Below are 20,234 nucleotides of genomic sequence, written 5' to 3'. Positions count from 1 at the left end.
CTGGGTCCAGGAGGGAACCCTTGTGGTGTACGAGGCGCACCAGGTTGGGTGTCTTCCATAATGCCAGGTTTCCCAAGCTGCTGCACCCTATTATTGAGTTTTGTTTGCTTTGTAGGGGCCATGTAGGTAGGAGGGGTATACAAGTTACAGGAAACGAACCAGAAGCAGAGGCATCACCCGGCCAAAACTATTATAAAATCAAGCTCAAGATTCTATAGCTATATAATGCAGGGTGTCTTTTCAACAAATGACCACTGTGTGTCAGCAGAGTACAGCAGATGTTTTACTCCTATGGATTGCAGCTGTATCTCCACTTCTCTCCTCACTTATGGGGTTGAATTCTTACCCCTTGCGTTCACACGGCAATTTTTATGTTCAGTTTTTTTGTTAGCCAAAACCAGGAGTGGGTCCAAAATATGGAAGACATGCACGCCTTTCCATTATACTTTCTCTCCACTCCAGGTTTTGGCTCACAAAAAACTGAACATAAAAACTGCCGTATGAAAGCGCCCCCAGGCCCATTAAGACACAACGAGATTATCGCTCAAAAGCTATCTTTTGAATGAAAATTGCTGCGTGTAAATGTGCCCATCTTTCACTTTTTTGTCGAAATATGGATTACAGTTCAGCAGGAAATCCATCCTTCAGCAGAACAGCTGATAAGAAGGACCGCACGCTCTTTTGCGCCTGGGGAGAGCTGATAACAGCTGATTACATTGTCTCATCTGTCAGCCCCGTGGCAGAACAAAGGGAATTTATTCAGAGAACAGCGGATGGTCTTCTGACTACAGCTCCCGGTGGCTTACACGCTACTATTTGGTACCAATAGATCTTAAGGCCCATTTACACCAGCCGATGATCGCTAATCTGCGATCGTTTTAGCGATAATTGGTGTGTGTAATTGTGTGCCCATTGTCTGCGTTTTGGGCACTGCTGTTTGATTGTTAAATTCAGTCCAACATAAAAATCGTCGCTCACTTTTATCAGTAGTTCTCCAGGAGGAGTGCTGATAGCATTGTTTCCCCATGGAGAACAAAGGATCTGAGTAGCTATTTAAATACCGATTAATTTTTATGCAAAATGATCGCTCAAGGCTGTCACTCAAACTGTTGTTTAAGCGATATTTGAGCGATCATCGCCCCTTGTAAACCAGCCTTTAGTACCAAGTAGTAGTTTATGCAAAAATGATTGCTCAAAAGCTGTCTTTTGAATTTCTCTATCCCTCAGCTGCAAGATGGCGTCCGCCCTGGCAGTAGTAAGTGGCAGTGTGCCCTGGGGTTTGCCTCTGTCCCTCATGTTCAGGCCTTTAGGGAGCGTCAGCACCACTGTACAGTAAGCTCATAGGCTGTAGGCTGCCAGCCGGGTGCTCGCTGGAGCTGCAGTGTCAGTCACCCGGCTTTAGAGTGGATGGGGCTAGCAGCGGCTGTACCTCTTCAGGGGCCTCCGGTCTGGCCCCCATTCCAGACCTTCAGGCAGAGAGGGTATCCTCAGACTGGGTAGGCCGCACCGAACTGTGGCCAGATTCCGCCTCCAATGAGACCTTAAAAGGTCTCTGTTTCCCCAAGGCTGGGGTAGAGGATGCATAGTCTCAGCAGGCTATCTCTGGTCTGGCAGAGACTGGATGGCAGAGGATTTTGTGGGCCGAGGATTGAGCTCTCCTGAGCACGTCCGGTCTTTTCGCTGGCTAGGCCACACCCACCTAGAAGGTTTCTACACAGACATAGAAGAGGATTTTTTACTGTAGGAGCAGTGAGACTATGGAACTCTCTGCCAGAGGACGTGGTGATGGTGAATAGAGTTGAGCGAGCGTACTCGGTAAGGACAGATACTCGAGCGAGTATCATCCCTACCGAGTATCTGCCTGCCTGCCCGAAAAAGAGAAATCTCTCCCCCCCCCCCCCCCCCCCGCCCGCTCGCTCTCCTCTGTAGCTCCCCGCACCCGCCGGCACCAGAATCCTTGTGGGCAAGCAGGCAGGTACTCGGTAAGTACGGTACTCGCTCGAGTATTTGTCTTTACGGAGTACACTCGCTCATCTCTAATGGTGAACTCAGGGGTCTGGTTGTCTTTCTTGAGCGGTATAATATTACATGTTATGGTCACTGTTTACAGAAGGGTTGGTGATCCGGGGAGTATTCCGATTGCCAGACTGGAGTCAGGAAGGAATTTTTTTCCCCTTTTTAAATGTGGAAAATTCGCTTCTACCTAATAATAGGCTGAATTAGATAGACATGTCTTTATTCAGCCTTACATAGTATGTTGAATAATAACATTGTCGCTAAAACGGCAATAATGGTACTAAAGTTAAGCATCCTGTTCCCAAAATCAGAAAGACACTCTATAAAAGAAACAAAAAAGAAAAACAAACGGATAAAACAAACAAAGAAATGGCATGCTGTATGCTGCCGTCAAGACACACTTGTCTTATGTATGGGTAACCTATCTAGAATGCCTATGCCATAATTTTGTCCATGCTATGTGGAAGGGAGGTTACCCAAAACCACAGGAAAAAAATTCTTGTCCCCCAAATTTGCACTTGCTGATCTCTCCCTATTTGTCCAAAGAATACCCTGCTACTTTTATACCCATACAGATCACGGAGAATGATGGAGATGGAGTTAGAAGCTTATAAGAGATGTTGGTTCTGGGCCACATGAAAATAGGACCTGTTCTATCCTTCTGCGTAACGTGCAGCAAAGGCACCCATAGAAGTCTACGGGAGGTGCGCAAATATGCAAGGGGATGCTTGGAACACTGCACAACTGTGGGAAAAATAACATTTGAACTTCATAGGGCTAAATAGCCTTTTAAACCACAGAAAGGGTGCGTCACGCGTGTGTATGAACTGGCCATGCATTCACAAAATGTACAGTTATATGTGCAGACAAGCGTGCAAATCTACTTCAACCTCGTTCACTGAACAAATACATTGTGCTGAGACAAGCATATTTGCACATACGCTTGTGTAAAGCTGCCCTAAGGCCGGCTTCACAGAGCCGAGAAAATTGCGCATGATTTGTTAGTTGCAAGGCGCACAAATATGAACCCCTTTTCTTTTGAATGGGTTCATACAGCTGAGCGATTATTTCCTCCTTGGCACCGCGAAATGCTGCTATCTGGCCACTAGATCTCGCATCGTAGCTCCACAGTTTTTAATAGGGCCGGTGGCAGCAGCACCAGCCCCATTGAAAGCAATGAGAACACCCCGCAATCCTCTGCCGCAGCTATGACAGTGGCGACAGGGGATTCCCTTCATCCCCGGATTGATGCGAGGCTGTTTTCAGATGAAAATGCCTTGCATCCATGAGGCTTTCACAGGGATGGCGAGGGCGGTGTCACTCTCGTCCATGCGGAAAATAGCCTATTTTGGTATTTTTTGGTCATATTATATGCACAAGTGCTTTATGTATGGGAATTCTATTTACTAGATTGATACGATTTTCACTATGCGAACATAAAATAGGTTTATTTACATTTGCAATAATTTCCCGTATGGCACCACGGATGCAGGGGGAAAAGTCGCAGCATCTCCTATCTTTTTGCGACATCGGCCATTGTTCTCAATAGGGCTAGTGGCAGCAGCGTTGGCCCCATTAAAAACAATGGGAGAACATTGAGATCCCCTGCTGCGGCTGTGACAGCCGTGCCGGGGGATTCCTTCAGCCCTGCAGGATGTTAGGCTGCTTCCACGTGAAAACACCTCACATCCAGGGGTTTCCACGTGGATTGCGAGGGTGATATCTCTGAAGGAGCCCTGACTCTCCCTAGCGGGGCTGTTGGCTGAAGCACAACAGCCCCACTAGACTTAACATCGTAACTTTGACCTGGCCTGACAGTCACTCAATGTATCAAATGTTATGATTTGATGGCATTGGTGAGGATGTCACAAATCTAATGACGCCAAAATCACCCACCAAAGGTCACAGAAGGAGGTCAAAGTGTGGTGGGCTTTTTTATTAGATTGCTCCCATTACCATCCATCAGCAGATCTCGTTACATTATTGCAGGTGCTTTGCTTGAGATTGTGTTGCTGTTTGCAGTAGGGATTTAGCATTCCCTGTACAGTGTGGAAGTGGTTTGCCCCCTTGTCTGTCCACTATCCTCTTTTGCTGTCTTTTTCCTTTCATTCATTGTGTTTTTGAAATTATCTACCAGAAAAAAGCTAAATATGGCTGTGGACAATATATTCTCCCCCCCCCCCCCCCTTGATTCTTTATACTCTTCTGTCAGCCAATTGCAGTCCTTCACGTTTTCCTTTCTATAAGCGATTGTGCCCAAATGGGCAAAATCAGCCATTTTAAGGCTGGGCTCACACGGCTGCAAGTGTAAAACATTGCAGGGGTCCCACAGGGTTTTTACAGCTGTGAACCCGGCCTTCAGCCTGTGTACTGCCACGTATGGCGTTGGAATTGTACTGCGCATGACTGCGTACTGACACACTGTCATGTGCAGTACTCCTGTTGTTTGTTTGGCTTGTTTGTTTATATTTCCCGCCCTGTTGTATACACGCCACCCATACAGGACGTATACACGCCCATAAAGAACAATTAACTTGTGTATATACATGGAATAATAGAACTTGCTGCGTTCTTTTTTGCGCTCACATATTGCTGGGGGGTAATAATAAAAATTACCTGAACGCGCTGCTATACAAATAACAAGTCCCTTTCCCTTCTACCCGTTGTGGGCATTTTCTGCACATTAATACAAATGCAGCAGCTTTAGCTTTTCTATAACCTTTTTTTTTAATTTTCCAGGTCGTACTCTGGAATCTCGGGGAAAGACTTCCACAATCAGATGTTTACATATGTCTCAGATCTACATAGCATTGAATTGGGTCACCAGGGTAATAAACACTGCCACTCCAACAAAGGTCAGGATGATTGGCACAACAAAGAAAAGGAGCATGCCCGAAAGAAACTTTATGTTGCATCTGCAGTCTGTCTGCTCTTCATGATCGGAGAGGTTATCGGTAAGACCTGCATGACTTGTACAATATACAGTCCTTGAATTGCGATTTACTTTTCTGCATTTCTTCTAGAACTCAAGTTACGTAAAACAATATATCCTTAATGGCCCATTTACACATACTGATTATCGCGCAAAATTCATTCAAACGAACAAATATGTGCGATATCGTTACGTCTAACCGCAAAGCCATTATGCACTGTGCAGTTGCTTTTCATCTGTCACTCAGTTTCAACCTCTATCAAAATTATCTCTAGTTCGCTGACTTCTCGTAACGTCCAAACACTCCCCGCTCAGTGTGTCACGTAGAATGTGAAGCACTAAACGAGAAGACAGCAGTTCTCAGCGATGATCTGCTTGTCTAAACATTCTGCATGAGCGCAAATAACAATGATGTCACTCGATTGTGCGCTCGTTTAGACAACAGTCGTCCCCTGTAAATGGGACATAGGCATGGAGACCTACCAAATGTCTTTTGACATTTGTCGAGAGATGGTTTCAGCACATTCATTCCTATTCTTTATCCTGAGATGGGTACCACTGAAAGTATCTGTCAACCAATTATCTCCACCAGTATTACCCCCTTAGTGACAGACCTATTTTGTGCCTTAAAGAGGTTGTCCAAGGTTTTCACTAAAACCACTGCCCCCCATACAGCAAAAATAGCAAACCGGCATATACTCTCCTCTCCCCGCTGTGTCCTGCGCCTCTGTTTTTCGGGTCTCCTCTTTGACATCATATTTGCAGGCTGCCGCAGCCTGTTTGTCGTATGTCGCTGGTGCTGAAGCCAATGGCAGAGCTTGATCGCTGAGCTCTGTTATTGGCTGTAGCGCCTGTTACCTCCTGTTAACCAGGGCAGGAGTATAGCCTCTAAATAAACAAAGCAAAGGAGGACCGAGTAGGGACACAGTTGGAGTGAGGAGAGGCGAGTATATGCTGGTTTTGTTATTTTATTGTATGGGAAATGGATTTTCGTGAAAACCTACAACTTGGACAACCCCTTTAACACCTTCCCGTCACAGAGCGTAACTGTACATCCTGGCAGGGGGGGTACTTAGTGCAGCAGGATGTACAGTTGCGTCCTGGAGATAGCAAGAGATCTTGCGCTATCCGGCAGCGGGAGTCTGCTGTCACGATAATCAGCCTCCCGCTGCAACAGCGGGAGTTCATAAAGACAGCAACCCCACGCGATGTTATCGTGGCGAGCCCAACAGGTTGCCATGAGGACGCTACATACAGGGGCCCTGTATTGCTAGTGCCTATGATTGCTAATACAAGCGATAAGGCTTTGCAGGAAAGAAGTCCTGCAATGCCTTCTCATAGAGATTATAGGAGCTATGGTGCAGGTCCCCCACAGGGACATAAAAAAATAATGTAAAAAAAAAAAACCTAAAACTTTTTTCTTGTGTTTTTTTCCCCCATATTAGCGTAAAAAAAATGTAAATTAAAATCCCACATATGTGGTATCGTATCCGTAACTACGCATACAATAAATTGAAACCGCTTTTTGTCGTGCAGGATAAAAAGCGTTTTAAAAAAACCCTTAAAAAATGCTTCTTTTTTTTCATTTTGCCTCCCAAAAAAATGCAGTAAAAGTGATCAAAAAAGCCGTATGTACCCCAAAATGGTACCAATAAAAATTACAGCTCGTCCCTGGAAAAACAAAAAAGTTATAGGACTTTGAATACAGTGATTTTAGAAAAAAATAAGTTTCTCCAAAAAAAGGGAAATTCAAAATCCCTTTGCTCCTGGCTGCCATGTGTAGCCAAGAGCAGAGGGATGTCACTGGGGACATGATCACTGTCATCCAATGGATGACAGTGATCATGTAAAGTTAAAAAAAAAAGTGTGAAAAAGTAAAAAAAAAAAAAAAAGTTAGTTTTAAAAAGTTTAAAAAAAGTTTAAAAAGCGTACGTTTCATCTTCCCTCACGGATCATATCCGTGAGGGAGGATGAAAGTACGCACATAAGGCCCCCAGATTTATCCGCGGACCTTACCCCAGCTTCTGCACACACGCCCATCGCCAAAATGGCGGACGCATGCGCAAAAGCTGTGGATTGCCAGGATAATTTAAAATCTCCCTGCTCCTGGCTACAAAACTTAGCCAAGAGCCTGGAGATTTCACGGGGGGCCCCGGTGAGTGGTTCCTGATCCCGTGTTCGCCGTTATACAATGGATAATGGCGATCACGTAAAAGTTTTTTAAAAAAAAAATTGAAGTTTCATCTCCCCTCACCGATGCGATCGATGAGAGGAGAGGAAACTTTTTACCGGAGGCCTCCGTATTTGCACCCCGACGCGATCCCCATCCGTGAACTTACCCGGATTCTGCACATGCGACCGCCGGCAAAACACCGGACACATGCGCAGGAGTCAGAGCCCAGGAAACGTAAAATCTCCTTGCTCCCAGCGACCAACGGTCGCCGAGAGCCTGGAGCAGTGCCGGGTGGCCTCGTTGAGCGGTCCCCGGTCACGTGATAAAAAAGGTAGCGATCTACCTTAGGTCGGTCTCACATGACCGGATAGGAATTACGGATTCCGCATGCGTCGGATCCGCGGTAATATGCAGATCAATCGCATTGGATTACTCAAAAAAAGCTGTTTTTAAAATGACAGAATTGCCAAAAAAACGAAAATCCTAATTTTTTCCTTTTGCTTGGCTTAAATTCATTCAAAAACTGTGGGGTCAAAATATGCAGTACACCCCTAGATAAATTCCTTAAGGGGTCTAGTTTTCAAAATGGGGTCATTTGTGGGGGTTTTCTATGGTTTTGGGTGCTCAAGAACTCTACATGTGTGCTATGGGGCCTAAAAGGACTTCAAGCAAAATTTGTGTTCTGAAAGACCCTGACTACTCCTTTCATTTTGGGCCCCGTTGTTTACTCAGATATATTAGGGCCACAATGGGTATATTTCTGAACACAGGACAAGGGGGGATCCATTGTGGGGTGTAAATCCTCATTTTCATGTAAACTATAGGAAAAAAATATGTCTTTAAAACGACATTTTTGCAAAAATATGAAATTTTACATTTTCTCCTCTAAATTGAATTCCTGAAAAAAACTGTGGGGTCAAAATACTCATGACACCCCTCAGTGAATACACTAAGGGGTGTAGTTTTTAAAATGGGGTCATTTGTGGGGGTATCTATTATTCTGACGCTCATGCGCCTTTCCAATCTCGGCTTGGTGTAGGAAAACAAAGTGTTTCTCAAAATGCTAAAAAGTAATGTTAAATTTGTACGTCTCCTAAATGGTTAAAAAAAAAAAAACGAAAGTTTTTCCAATGTGCGCCCAAAATAAAGTAAACGGATGGAAATATAAATCTTAGCAAGAATTTCTATATTATGTTTGCACATATTTGAGATATTGCAGTTGGAAATGTGAAAAAATGACGATTTTTTTCAAAATTTTCCCAATTTTGGCGCTTTTAATAAATAAACACAATTTCTATCGGTCTATTTTTTCCGCCTAAATGAAGCACAACATGTGGCGAAAAAACAATGTCAGAATCGCTTGGATATGCAAAACCTTTCTGGTGTTTTTCCATGTTAAAGTGACACATGTCAGATTTGCAAAATTTGGCCTGGTCATTAAGGCGCAAACAGGCTTGGTCACTAAGGGGTTAATTTCCAGTTATAATTTAGCTGTTAATCGTGATGTGTAATGGCCGGTACCGAAATGGCAACTGAAAAGTTGTATGTATTGTGTACAGATTATCACCTTGTACAATTTTGAATGAGTGAAAAAGTATTTTTATCTTATTTTTTTTACTATTTGGCTTACCCTGTGCTTTATTGACAGGTGGGTACATTGCACACAGTTTGGCCATCATGACGGACGCTGCCCACCTTTTAACAGATTTTGCAAGCATGATGATCAGTTTATTTGCCCTTTGGATGTCTTCTCGTCCAGCCACAAAAACAATGAATTTTGGTTGGCATCGGGCAGGTGAGCATCCGATTTACCACTGATCTTTATGGAAGGGGGGTTATAATAATAGATGGTAGATTTAAATATTTGTGGTGGTAGTTTGTAATAAAATTTATATTATGTATGTTGTCAGGCAGAATCTGCTGTATTAAAGGGGTTTTCAGAGTTATATTTTCTCTTTTTTTCATATGCTGCCCATGCTTAACAGCACTAAAACAACCTATATTTACTCATCCCATCTCCCCGCTGCTCCAGTGCTGGACCTCTGCTCAACCAGTCGGGTCTGCTTACATGATGGGGCAGAGTGAAGGTGAGGCGGGCGAGTACAGGCTGTTTTATTGGTTTTAAGCATGGGCAGTATATTTAAATATAACTTTGGAAAACCCTTTTACGGCCGCCTGCAGATGGCCAGATTTACATTGCGGAATCTGGAGCAGGTGTTCACCCTCCAAATTCCGCAGCAAATACCTGCCGTAGCATGCTATGTAAAATCGCTTTTTCCTGCCCACAAGCAGAAATCAATTGCGATATTTAAATTTTATTTTTTCTCACTTGCGAGGGAAACAATCGCTGCATGATCTATTTTAAGGCGGATTCCACACAGGCAGCTTTCATTGAAGTCAATGGAAGCCGTTCGACCCGCGGCTCTTCCGCAATCATCATTGCGGAAAAGTCACAGGATTCACGTCATCACCTAGTAACATGCTGCATTATCTGTACTGCGCATGTGTGTCAGTTGGCGCATCCGCAGTGCAGAAAAGAATGCGGACAGGTAGGCAGCGGTCATCGGCCAGGCACAGGGTCGAATTCTGCTGCGGGTTGCCACATGTGGAATCCGACCCGGTCATGTGCAGTCGGCCCCAGAGCATTGGCACAGAAATACAGACTCTGCTAATGCATGCAATGTATTTTATGTATCACTGTATATGTTCAAGTGGACTCTAAATGTTGATGCTTCAGCAGGTCCCTTACACCTTGGGGGCCATAAGCCATGATCTAACATACGACAGCAGTGATACGGTGTTTCCAAGTGGCATAATATAAAGTGATTCAAAAGTCAGAATCACCCAGAATATCTTCTGAGTGAAAAGAGATATAAGAAGGAAACTCTGTAGAACATTAGAAAATAAAGTTATGGAACTTTGAATGCAGTGATATAAAGAGAGCATATTTTCCCCCAAAAAAGTAGTTTTTTTTCTTTCTTTTTTAATAGGAGAAAAGTGGAAAAACCTAAAAAAAGTAACAATCTATAATTTTAGTATAGTCATAATCGTACCAACCCGTGGACAAAATTTATTATGCCATTTATGATTAAGGCCCCCCTGCACACAGGCGAAAATTCCGTTGCGGGATTTCCCGAAGAATTCCCAGCTGTGGTTGCTGCCATGGGAATGCATTAGAAAACGCAATCCTAGGCAGATGGCTGCGATTTGTCCACGTGAAATCACACACGGAAAACAAATCGCGACATGATTTATTTTTGTGCAGGTTTCACAGAGGCCTGCACAGAAATGTCAGCGGTGACGGGCCGGCTCCTCTCTGCGCATGCGCCGGCTAGCCGGCACACAGCGCAGAAAGAAGACGCCGGGACCTGGTAAGCCGCAGGGCTGTGCAGGGGCACGGGTCCGCATCCCGCTGTGAGGATTCTCGCAGTGGGATCCGACCTAGCAGTCTGCAGGCGGCCTAAGGCCTCATGTCCACGGGGAAAATCAGATCCGCTGCAGATTCTCCATGTAGAATCTGCAGCGGGTCCCTCCTGCCCCGCGGACATGAGCGCCGAAAATAAGAATTTAAAAGTATTTACCATCCGGCGCGGGCGGAGAAGATCAGCTGTTCCTCACGGCCGGATCTTCATTTTCGGCCGGCGGATGAATTCCTGACGCCGGCGGCACGTCGCCGGCACGTCGCCGACGTGCCGCGCGCATGCGCCGGGCACATCCGCCGAGCCGAAGCAAGGAAGATGCGGCCGTGAGGAACAGCTGACCTTCCCCGCCCGCGCCGGATGGTAAATACTTTAAATTACTATTTTAGGTCTCCCGCGGATCCGGACGGCTTCCATAGGCTTCAATAGAAGCCCGCGGGAGCCGTCCCCGCGGGAGACCCGCACGAAAATGGAGCATGGTCCGGATTTTTCCATGCTCCATTTTTTTTTAAATCCCTTTTATTGACGATCCGCGGGTATTTATCTACCCGCGGGTGGTCAATGCATCCCTATGGGATGCGGATCCGCATGCGGGAGATCCGCTGCGGATCCTAAATCCTATTTTGCCCGTGGACATGAGCCCTAACGCTGTGAAAAAACAAGCACAAACAATGTCAGAATTGCTGGGGAGTTTTTTCTTGTTTTTTTTTTTTCTCTCCCGACCCTCCAAAAAAATTATGGCTGGGTCCACACGGGGCGGATTCCCGATGGAAAGCTCGCGGTTTGGCCGCAGCGAAAAACCGCAAGATTTCCGCCGGGAGAACCGCTGCTTCAAAACCCGCGGCAGTTTTGAAGCAGCCCGGCCGCTCGCTATTCCGCTGTGGCCGGCACTCCCATAGAGGAGAGGGTGGCCGCAGCAGGGGGGGGGGGGGGGAATGAACATGTTGCGGTCGGCAAAGCCGCAGCGAATTTGCCGTCCCATGTGGACGAGATTTCTGAGAAATCACGTCCACATGGCTGGCTAATCCCGGGATTAGCGGCCGCATGCGGATTTGCCGCGGCGAAATTCCGCACGGAATTTCTGCGGCAAATCCGCCCCGTGTGAATCCAGCCTATATGTACCCAAAATGGTACCAATAAAAACTACAGCTAGCTACACAAAAATCAAGCTCTCATATGGCCATGGCAGCGAAAAAAATAAATTATGGCGTTTTGAAAAATGGAGATAAAAATCCCCAATAAATCGTCTCATCCTCAAGCCCAAAATAGGACCTGTCACTAAAGGGGTTAATGTAGTTCTACATGGACAGACTTATTGTGACAGGATAAGGTTCGCTGGAACAAACAGCCACACAAACAACAGGAGCGGATGTTCAGTAAGTGATCATTGGCCTGTGTAAAGGGGTCTTTTCGGTGGTGGGCTCATGTATTGTGCCGACAATAGGGGTGTGAGCTGTACAGTGTTATATTCTGTTCTAACACTATATTTTTCCCCATAAGACTGCTTTCCTTCCTTAGTAATTTTCTGCGGTCCTAAAGCTCTGCCGTAAGCTTCTCTCGTCAGCACTGTATGGACGATGCCCTGTAGCTGTCAGAGCTGTACAGTCGGGCCAGCTTGCAGTTAACCCCTTAAAATTCTAAACTAGTTTACTCTGCAAACATAGCATAAGGCAGTCAGTCATCTGTATCCATCTTCAGAAGTGTGCTTATGTTTATTGCTTTATCCTCTTTACAGAAATCCTGGGAGCCCTCCTGTCTGTCCTGTCCATCTGGGTAGTGACTGGAGTCTTGGTGTATTTGGCTGTGGAACGGATCATTTCAGGAAACTATGAAATTGAAGGAGATGCAATGTTAATCACATCTGGCTGTGCAGTCGCTGTGAATATTATGTATGTAATGGCATCCCTGATGCTCTCAGTTACAGTTGTGTGTAATCCTACATTAAAGTGTAGTTATTTTCATTGGTCCTAATAGTCCAACAAAAAGGAAAAGATCTTTAGTGTCAAGGCCCATTTACACGTAAGGATTGTCGCTCAGAATTCCCCCAGATGAACAAAAGTGCGTGATAATCGTTACGTCTAAACGCGGGCTATCGTGCACTTTTCGTTTGTCACTCAGGTTCAGCCTCCATAAAAACCATCGCCGGCTCGCTCACTTAAACACTCCCCGCTCGGGGTTTTACATAGAATGTGAAGCGCTGAGCGAGAAGTGAACAATTTCTCAGTGATGATCTGTCTGTCTAAACACTCTGCACAAGCGCTGACAGATGGTGGTGACGTCTCTCGCTCGCACGCTTGTTTAAATGAGGGTCATGCTGTGTAAAAGGGGCATTATGGCTTGCCTACAGTAAAATGCTATTCATTGATGTAATCCTACTATCCTATAAGTAAAGTCTTACTTTTGAGTTCTGATAGTAAACTGCATCTATTTATGAAATCCTTTTATAAACCTATATCATAAAGTGTCGGTTTTTCCTAAAATGAATGTACTTTGTAACGCTATGTCAACATTAAATATACTGAATGGCCACTTTTTTAGAAGCCCTGCCCTTTCAGGATTTGAGCTTCTTTATATGGAAATGGTTCAGGTAGCCGGCTCAAGGTTAACTCCGCCTTCCATCCTTCTGAGATTGGTAAAATGAGTAACCACCCCGCAGAAACAGCCTGCCAAGAAAAAGTCCCTATGCGACTTCACTCTAGGAGTCAGTCGTGACTATGTGCTTGCACCAGGGAACTTTACATTACCTTATGAAAATCCAAGTGTCAACAGGAAAAATCCTGTCCTGGACCGGAAAGGAGCCGTTCTATTACCTGCCATCCATCCAATATACTGTTGTCCCTGCTTTCCCAGCTTTGTTTTTGGTCTTTCAAGATGGCCACAATAATCCTCTATGTAATGTACACTGTGCATCAGACATACATACGTGGTCAGTGTTGTAAAGCCTCACGCTATCCGTGAACCATTTGTGTTAGGTGGTCAGATTGTGGTGGTCATTTTGAAAGACAGAATAGGGCTTTCAGAACAGGTGTAGTTATACTGACATCATGTGACACTTTGTACACAGGGGGACATAATTATTTCCCTAATGTGACTTCCCTTACTTGGGGGTTTCTTAACAAAGGGGATGAATATATACACACCCACAAATTTTCTGTATTTTTTTTAAACAAGTAAATTTTTTCTTTCCACTGTAAAAATATGGATAGTTTTGTCAGGTCCAATAAAATCTAAACTTTTTAACTTCAGGTTGTATTACAACAAAATCAAACTAAATACCAAGGTGGTGAATTATTTTGCAAGGCACTGAAAGGTTTCTGACAGAGAAATGTTTTTGTTTTAGTCTACCAAATGTGTGTGAACCTTAAGGCCCCCTGTCCACGAGCGTTGCAGTATCCCGCGGCAGATCTCCGTGGGAGCCGCTGCCTGGGAGCATGAGCCGGCAAACGACTCTCCGCTGTCAGCCTATCTGATAGATAGGCTGACAGAAGAATCATGGCAATTCGCAGCATGCTGCGAATTGCCGGACGCGAGTGAAGAATCACAATGATTCCCCGCTCGTGGACAGGGGGCCAGCGCTTTCCATAGCAAGGCTATGGAAAGTTTCAGCCGGCGTGATTCACTGGCGAAATCACGCCCGTGGACAGAGGACATAAGGCTGGGCTCTCACGGGGCGGAATCTCCATGCAGACTTCCCGCAAGGAACTTCTGCCTGCAATCTTAAGCCCGAAACTAAGCAGCAAAGGGGACGATATTTGCTGAAACTGACATGCCACGCTGTCTTCAAAGCCGTGACATGTCAGTTGTATCGCTCTTTTCGCTGCGGAAATCTTGCGGAATTTCTATGCGGTCCCGATGCGGACATTCCACGAGATTTTCGTCTTGTGGGAACGCGGCCTAATGTTTCTGTGTCCTAGATAACTAATGCTATTCTCCTGTCCTACAGAATGGGGGTGACACTTCATCAGACTGGACATGGACACAGCCACGGAGCTGCAGATACTCACTCTCATTCACACAGTGGGGAAGAGCTACATAATCCGAGTGTTCGTGCTGCTTTTATTCATGTAGTTGGAGACTTGCTACAAAGCCTAGGTGTCCTAGTTGCTTCCTATGTCATCTATTTCAAGGTAATTTAGTGAGGGTAGAAATCTTAATGCTGTTTCCCAAACTCTGCAACCTTTATCTTCGACTGTATGCCAGAAGTTTACTGTAATCCCTTATTTGACAATCTGTTTTATATATTAGCCAGAATACAAAATTATCGACCCTATCTGCACATTCCTGTTCTCGGTGCTTGTTCTGGGTACCACGTTGACCATTCTTAGAGATGTTTTGCTTGTATTAATGGAGGGTAAGTGGAAAATCTAAGTAATTTGAATTCTTAGGACTAAAGTTGTAAATAACTGCGTTGAGATCCTAATTGTATATCTGTTTTTTCTCTCTACAGGTACTCCTAAGGGTGTTGATTTTAACATGGTAAAGGATACTCTTCTTTCCATAACTGGAGTGAAGGCTCTTCACAGCCTCCATATTTGGGCCCTGACAGTGTCCCAACCTGTTCTTTCTGTTCATATAGCAATAAGTAAGTGGTTACTTGTCAAAATGATACATTTATTGTAACCTTTTTTTTCCATCTACCCTTCTTTCTGATTGTCCCGTCCTGCTGTTTGCCGTAATAGTACGTTGCTGCTCATGTGTTTTCGGTGTGAGTGTCCATACTATTAAGGCGCTGTAATCGCTATATTATACAGCCAGCACTCCATGCAGCCAGACAGGATTGGAGAAAGCTTCAGTTCTAAGGGCCCAATATCGCACTTGCCACCATGTGTAAGCCCCGTGGATGCGAGGCGGTTCAATGTGAAAACAGCCTTGCATTCCTGCGGGGATGAAGGAAATCGCCGCCATAGCTGAGGATCGCAGCGTTCTCCCAATAGGCCAGCGCTGCAAACTGCATCCAGGAGAACCTATTGGTTTTAATGGGTTCCCTCACATGGAGCAGTTTTGCGTCTGCATTTCCGTCGAGCACCCGAGACACAACAGGAGTCTATGGGTGTGCCAATTCCTCCCCCCCATTTACACAAGGTGTCGGTGTTAATTGCTAATGGAGGACATAGATATTAAAAACAATAATTACAAAAAATAAGTTAAATAGCCCTATGCGTCAAAGAATAAAAGATAAAAAGCAACAAAAATCGTTTTGGTAGCTAAAGAAAGGACCATAAAACTACCACATGGGTAAAATCCCTAAAGTGTCTGGTCCTTTTGTACTGAAACATCCTGGTCCTTAAGGCATTAAAGGAGATTTCAGGGATAAGCCATCAATATGTGATCTGTGGAGTTCTGACTGCTGGCACCCTGCAAATCTGTTGCATGTGAAGGTGCTGTGTGACATCCCCTTCTTTGTCCCATGGGACAGTGTCATACATTTAGTTGTGGTTGTGCTTGGTACAACAGATTGCAAGCAAAAATTAGTAAGGACTTGTTTAGACGAGCTTATAAATAAATACATTTGCCAGAACTGATTTTCGCATAAATGAGGTTGGGAGATGGCAAGAAACAGGCTATGTTTGTGGTAGCAGATCAATAGTTTTTGTTTTGTGATCAAAATGCCAGTTCACACGCTTGCGTGTTACACCCTTCTTGTGCAATAGAATGGCAATTTAATGCCCAATTAGGGCCAGCTGTCTTTTTCCTGTGTTGTATGCAGGGTACCTCCCTCCCCCTTCCTTTTTTGGAGCAGACATAGAAGTCTATAGCAGCTTTCTGCATTGCACTGACAAAGATGCAGCAGGACCTAATTTTCGCAGATGAAGATTTTGCATGGAAAAAGCATGTTTGTCTGAACTAATCTGTTAAAATCGAAGGAATCGCTTTGCCGCGTTATACAGGCGAGATTTTCACTTGTGGCAACGACTCCACAAATATGTTCGTCTGAATCCCCCCTAAGTCATGTTTTGTTAATAAGGGAATTGGTGTGCAGGATCCTCATACACCACATACACTCACATTCACTCCTGGCTTTATGAAGAAGGTAACTTAGTAATATATTGAAGTGTTTTTACTCTAAAACTCTTCTTCTACAGTTGTTACCAAAAGTCTTGAGACTGACACAAATTTTGGCTATCCCAAAGTTTGCTGCTTTAATTTTCATAGTAGCAGTTTGCAATTTATCTAATGACTCTTCAGAAGAATCTAGAGCTAATGCAAAGTTATTTCTTGCCATGAAAATTAACTTGGGCGGTATTTAGAGGGCCCAGAATAACTGTGGCTGTGCTGCGGATCGGGCGGCTTCCATTGACTGCAATGGAAGCCGTCCCGCGGAATCTGCTGAAAAACGGAGCATGCTGCAATTTCTTCCCGCGTGTGCGATCCGCATGCAGGGAGGAAAAAAAAATTGCATCCACATGCTTAAAATTGTTTTGCGGATGCTAATGCATCCCTATTGGCTGCTTGATTTGTGGATCTCCCGCACGGGTTCTACAAATGAAATCCGCCTGTGGACATTGGGCCTTAAGGTACATGAGGAATTTTCTGGCCGAGAAGCATGCCAGGGCGAATTGCAGAAGTGTTTTGGGGGAAAAAAAGGATCAATAATGTGAATATTGGGTCTTTGCTTAAACTTGATGTATTTGTCAAAATTTTAAAAACTTATAAAATGCTTCTAATTGTATTTATACCACAGAAACCTCTGGCTAAAAGATCTAAAAATGCTGAAACAGCAAACTTTGTGAAAAACAAAATTTTGTGTCACTCTAAAAACTTTTGGCCTCACTCCACACTCCAGACATAGTTTACACAGTCGCTTTCCTGCATCAGTGTCTGCATCTTGTGGCTGTACCTGCTCCTTCATACACAGTCTATGCAGTCCAAAGCGGTATTTGGCTTTTACAAGGAAATAGTCCGATTTGAAGGGATGGACGGTAAATATGGGTTTTGGAGTAAAAAATACTTTAATAAAATATATTACAAAGGTAATTTTTTTTTTACGTATCCAAATGAAAAATAAAAAATCTCTGAGTAATTGCTGTGTATGCAATTCGCGTATTTAAATTAATGGGATGTGAACTTGAAAATTATGTACAGATTAAGTATGGGGTTTCACTCCCTCCAGTCATTACAAAAACCATAGAGTCGGTTTTTCCAGACTTTGACTCCTTCATATAGGACTCATGTTTAGCTGATAAATCTACTGTATTAAAATGGTAACAACTGGCTTTTCATCACCATTCTGATAAAGTATCAAGCTACATCCTACATTCACATCCTGTTTATCAATGTTTTTGTTGTTTGGCATAGATGAAGATGCAGACTCTCAGATGGTGCTGAAGGAGGCCAGCTCTCGACTACAGAATAAATTCCACTTTCACACGACTACCATCCAAATTGAAAATTACTCAGAAGATATGAGAGATTGTCAAGAATGTCAGGACCCCACTGACTAATAAGGCATGTTCTATCTGGAAAGAATAGACTGGGATTTCCTCCAGTTTTGTGCCAGGGGTGTTCTTGCTTGGATGTGAACATTTTAGTTACCTTTGCCCTGAAGTCTCTAGCGGGGACTTACATCCAGACTAATGTAAGAACTGTGCCTGACTCCTGTTTATGACCTATACTCTCCTGTTATGTTCTTCAAGAAGAGTAGTGAGGGTTTATTCACCATGAAGTGCTTTATACTTTCCTACAATTTGCAGACATTTGCACATTATTAAACAGAACTTGTGGTAACTAGATAACAAATAAAACATGTCATTGAACATGAAGCATTGTTGTAATGTGTTTTCTTACATTTCATGCATACTTATTAGACTAGGACACTACTATTAACATTTTTATTTTACTTTTTAGCACATGTTCTTACAGGATCTTATTTATTATTCACATTCAGCCACAATACTGACTTGCATGCTTTGCAAGGCCGCATGCACACGGGCAGATTTGCATTACAAGATCCGGAGCAGGTGTTCGCCTCCAGATTCTGCCGCAAATACCATCCATAGAATTCTATGGCAAAACGAAATTTCTTCTGCACGAGCGGAGATCGATTTTCCGCTCACAGAGGGAAGATCGCAGCATGCTCTATCTCTGTGCGGATTCCACACAGACGGCTTCCATTGAAGTCAATGGAAGTCGTCTGATCCGAGGCTCTTCCGCAATAACATTGCAGAAAGGTCACAGATTCTGTGTCACTGCTAAGCGATGACGTGGAACAAGCAGAGATTTGAAAGAAAAAAAATCTGTACTATGCATGTCTGACGGCTTGCCATGTCGACCATGTGCAGTGCAGATCAAGACCGGTACGCGCGGATGCTGGCTGGGCAATGGGCCGGTTTCTGCTGTGGGATTCTAATTGCGGAATCCGACCCGCCTGTTCAGCCAGCCATACCCTCCGTGTTTAGACACTTTCAGACAGTTTGTCCAACTTTTCTGAAAAGGGGGTATGGTAAGGAATTTTGACACATTCTTTGGTGTAAACTAAGCCAACTAGTAGGTGGACTAAAGTTGGACTATACAGATTTATCATTCAGGAAAGCTACTATCATAATTGCTATAATAACATTGGTAAATAAGCCCCACAGTGTTTTCTTTACTTTGGATTCAATTGCAAATCTGGGTTCCATTGCTCTTAATGTAAATCTGCACTATAGCATATATTACGAGGCTTTTTCTGCACACGTTTCAAGTCCACATGTGTAGTGGTGGCCTGAAGTTAATGGGAGTTTCCAGAATGGGCTTGACTGATCTATGTTTGTTCTGTGCCCATGTAATGTCCTTGTTTTGCTTGTAGCATGGATTAGCATTATGTGTCTTGCATGTCTGCAGTACCACAAGGGTTAACTGTCTGGGTATGTCTGGAAATTGTGTTAGTTTGTGTATCATTTGTTAGTCACGTGATCGTTCTTGATATATGTGATTGCAAGGTATAAGGGTGAATGCCGATGGCCGGGTCGGATTCCGACTGCAAGATTCTGTGATGCGACCTGTGCCCCTGCATTCACCTCTCGCTTACCTGTCTGGCGTTTTCTCTTCCTACTCTGCGATGTGCCAGCTGAAATAGGACATGCCATGATTTTGTTACCGGTGAGTTTTCCTGCGTTCAAATCACAGCTGTCTGCATTGCATAAACTACTGCAATCCTATGGCAGCGTGCAACAGCGGAAAGTCTGCACGAAATCTCACTGCGGAATTTCCGCCCGTGTGCATTCAGCCTAAGAGTGGAGGAAGTTTGGTTTAGGGGAGTTATGGAGAAGGAGTAGTGGTTAAAGTCAGCCAGGGAGTGTTCTGGTCTGCGTGTACACAGACACCACTGGTCTATGTGTAGTGGAGATGGAAGAGGCCGAGAGATCATTGGATGTGTGGCCTATGCTAATCATTCCAAGTGACTGCAGGATAAACGTCAGGTATTGAGAGGAGGAGGAGCCGCTTTTATGCGAGTATTCATGGAGTAGGTGTGAGCTAGCTGGTGTTTAATTTATGCTGGGAGAGAGATTCAAGTTACAGATAAGTGGGACTGTGGACTTTGTGTGAATCCCCCATGTACCTCCATCGCTATTACACTCAATCTACTGTAAGAGTGTTAATTGGATGTGCTACGTTCAATAAAGCAGACATCATTGACTGTTCCTGGTGTGTTCAGAAAAGTACTTATTCTGTGTGGACTCATCAGAATATGAGAGAGATCTCTCTCACTCTCCCC

The 20,234-nt window shown here is 44.3% G+C and overlaps 1 protein-coding gene across 1 annotated transcript in view; it reads left to right on the top strand.

Moving 5' to 3' along the window:
• SLC30A2 (solute carrier family 30 member 2) overlaps positions 1 to 18,282 on the top strand; it is a 30,674-nt gene extending 12,392 nt beyond the window's left edge. The window contains exons 2-8 of the mRNA XM_066572436.1: positions 4,756 to 4,970; positions 8,770 to 8,916; positions 12,276 to 12,429; positions 14,484 to 14,667; positions 14,786 to 14,891; positions 14,988 to 15,122; positions 17,837 to 18,282. Of these exons, the coding sequence (XP_066428533.1) occupies positions 4,756 to 4,970; positions 8,770 to 8,916; positions 12,276 to 12,429; positions 14,484 to 14,667; positions 14,786 to 14,891; positions 14,988 to 15,122; positions 17,837 to 17,982 (1,087 nt within the window). The 3' untranslated portion in view covers positions 17,983 to 18,282. The remainder of the gene's footprint in view (positions 1 to 4,755; positions 4,971 to 8,769; positions 8,917 to 12,275; positions 12,430 to 14,483; positions 14,668 to 14,785; positions 14,892 to 14,987; positions 15,123 to 17,836) is intronic.
• Positions 18,283 to 20,234: the final 1,952 nt, after the last annotated feature.

This window comes from Eleutherodactylus coqui, chromosome 1 (genome assembly GCF_035609145.1).
Source record: "Eleutherodactylus coqui strain aEleCoq1 chromosome 1, aEleCoq1.hap1, whole genome shotgun sequence".
Taxonomy (NCBI): Eukaryota; Metazoa; Chordata; class Amphibia; order Anura; family Eleutherodactylidae; genus Eleutherodactylus; species Eleutherodactylus coqui.
This window is presented reverse-complemented; position numbering and strand designations above follow the sequence as displayed.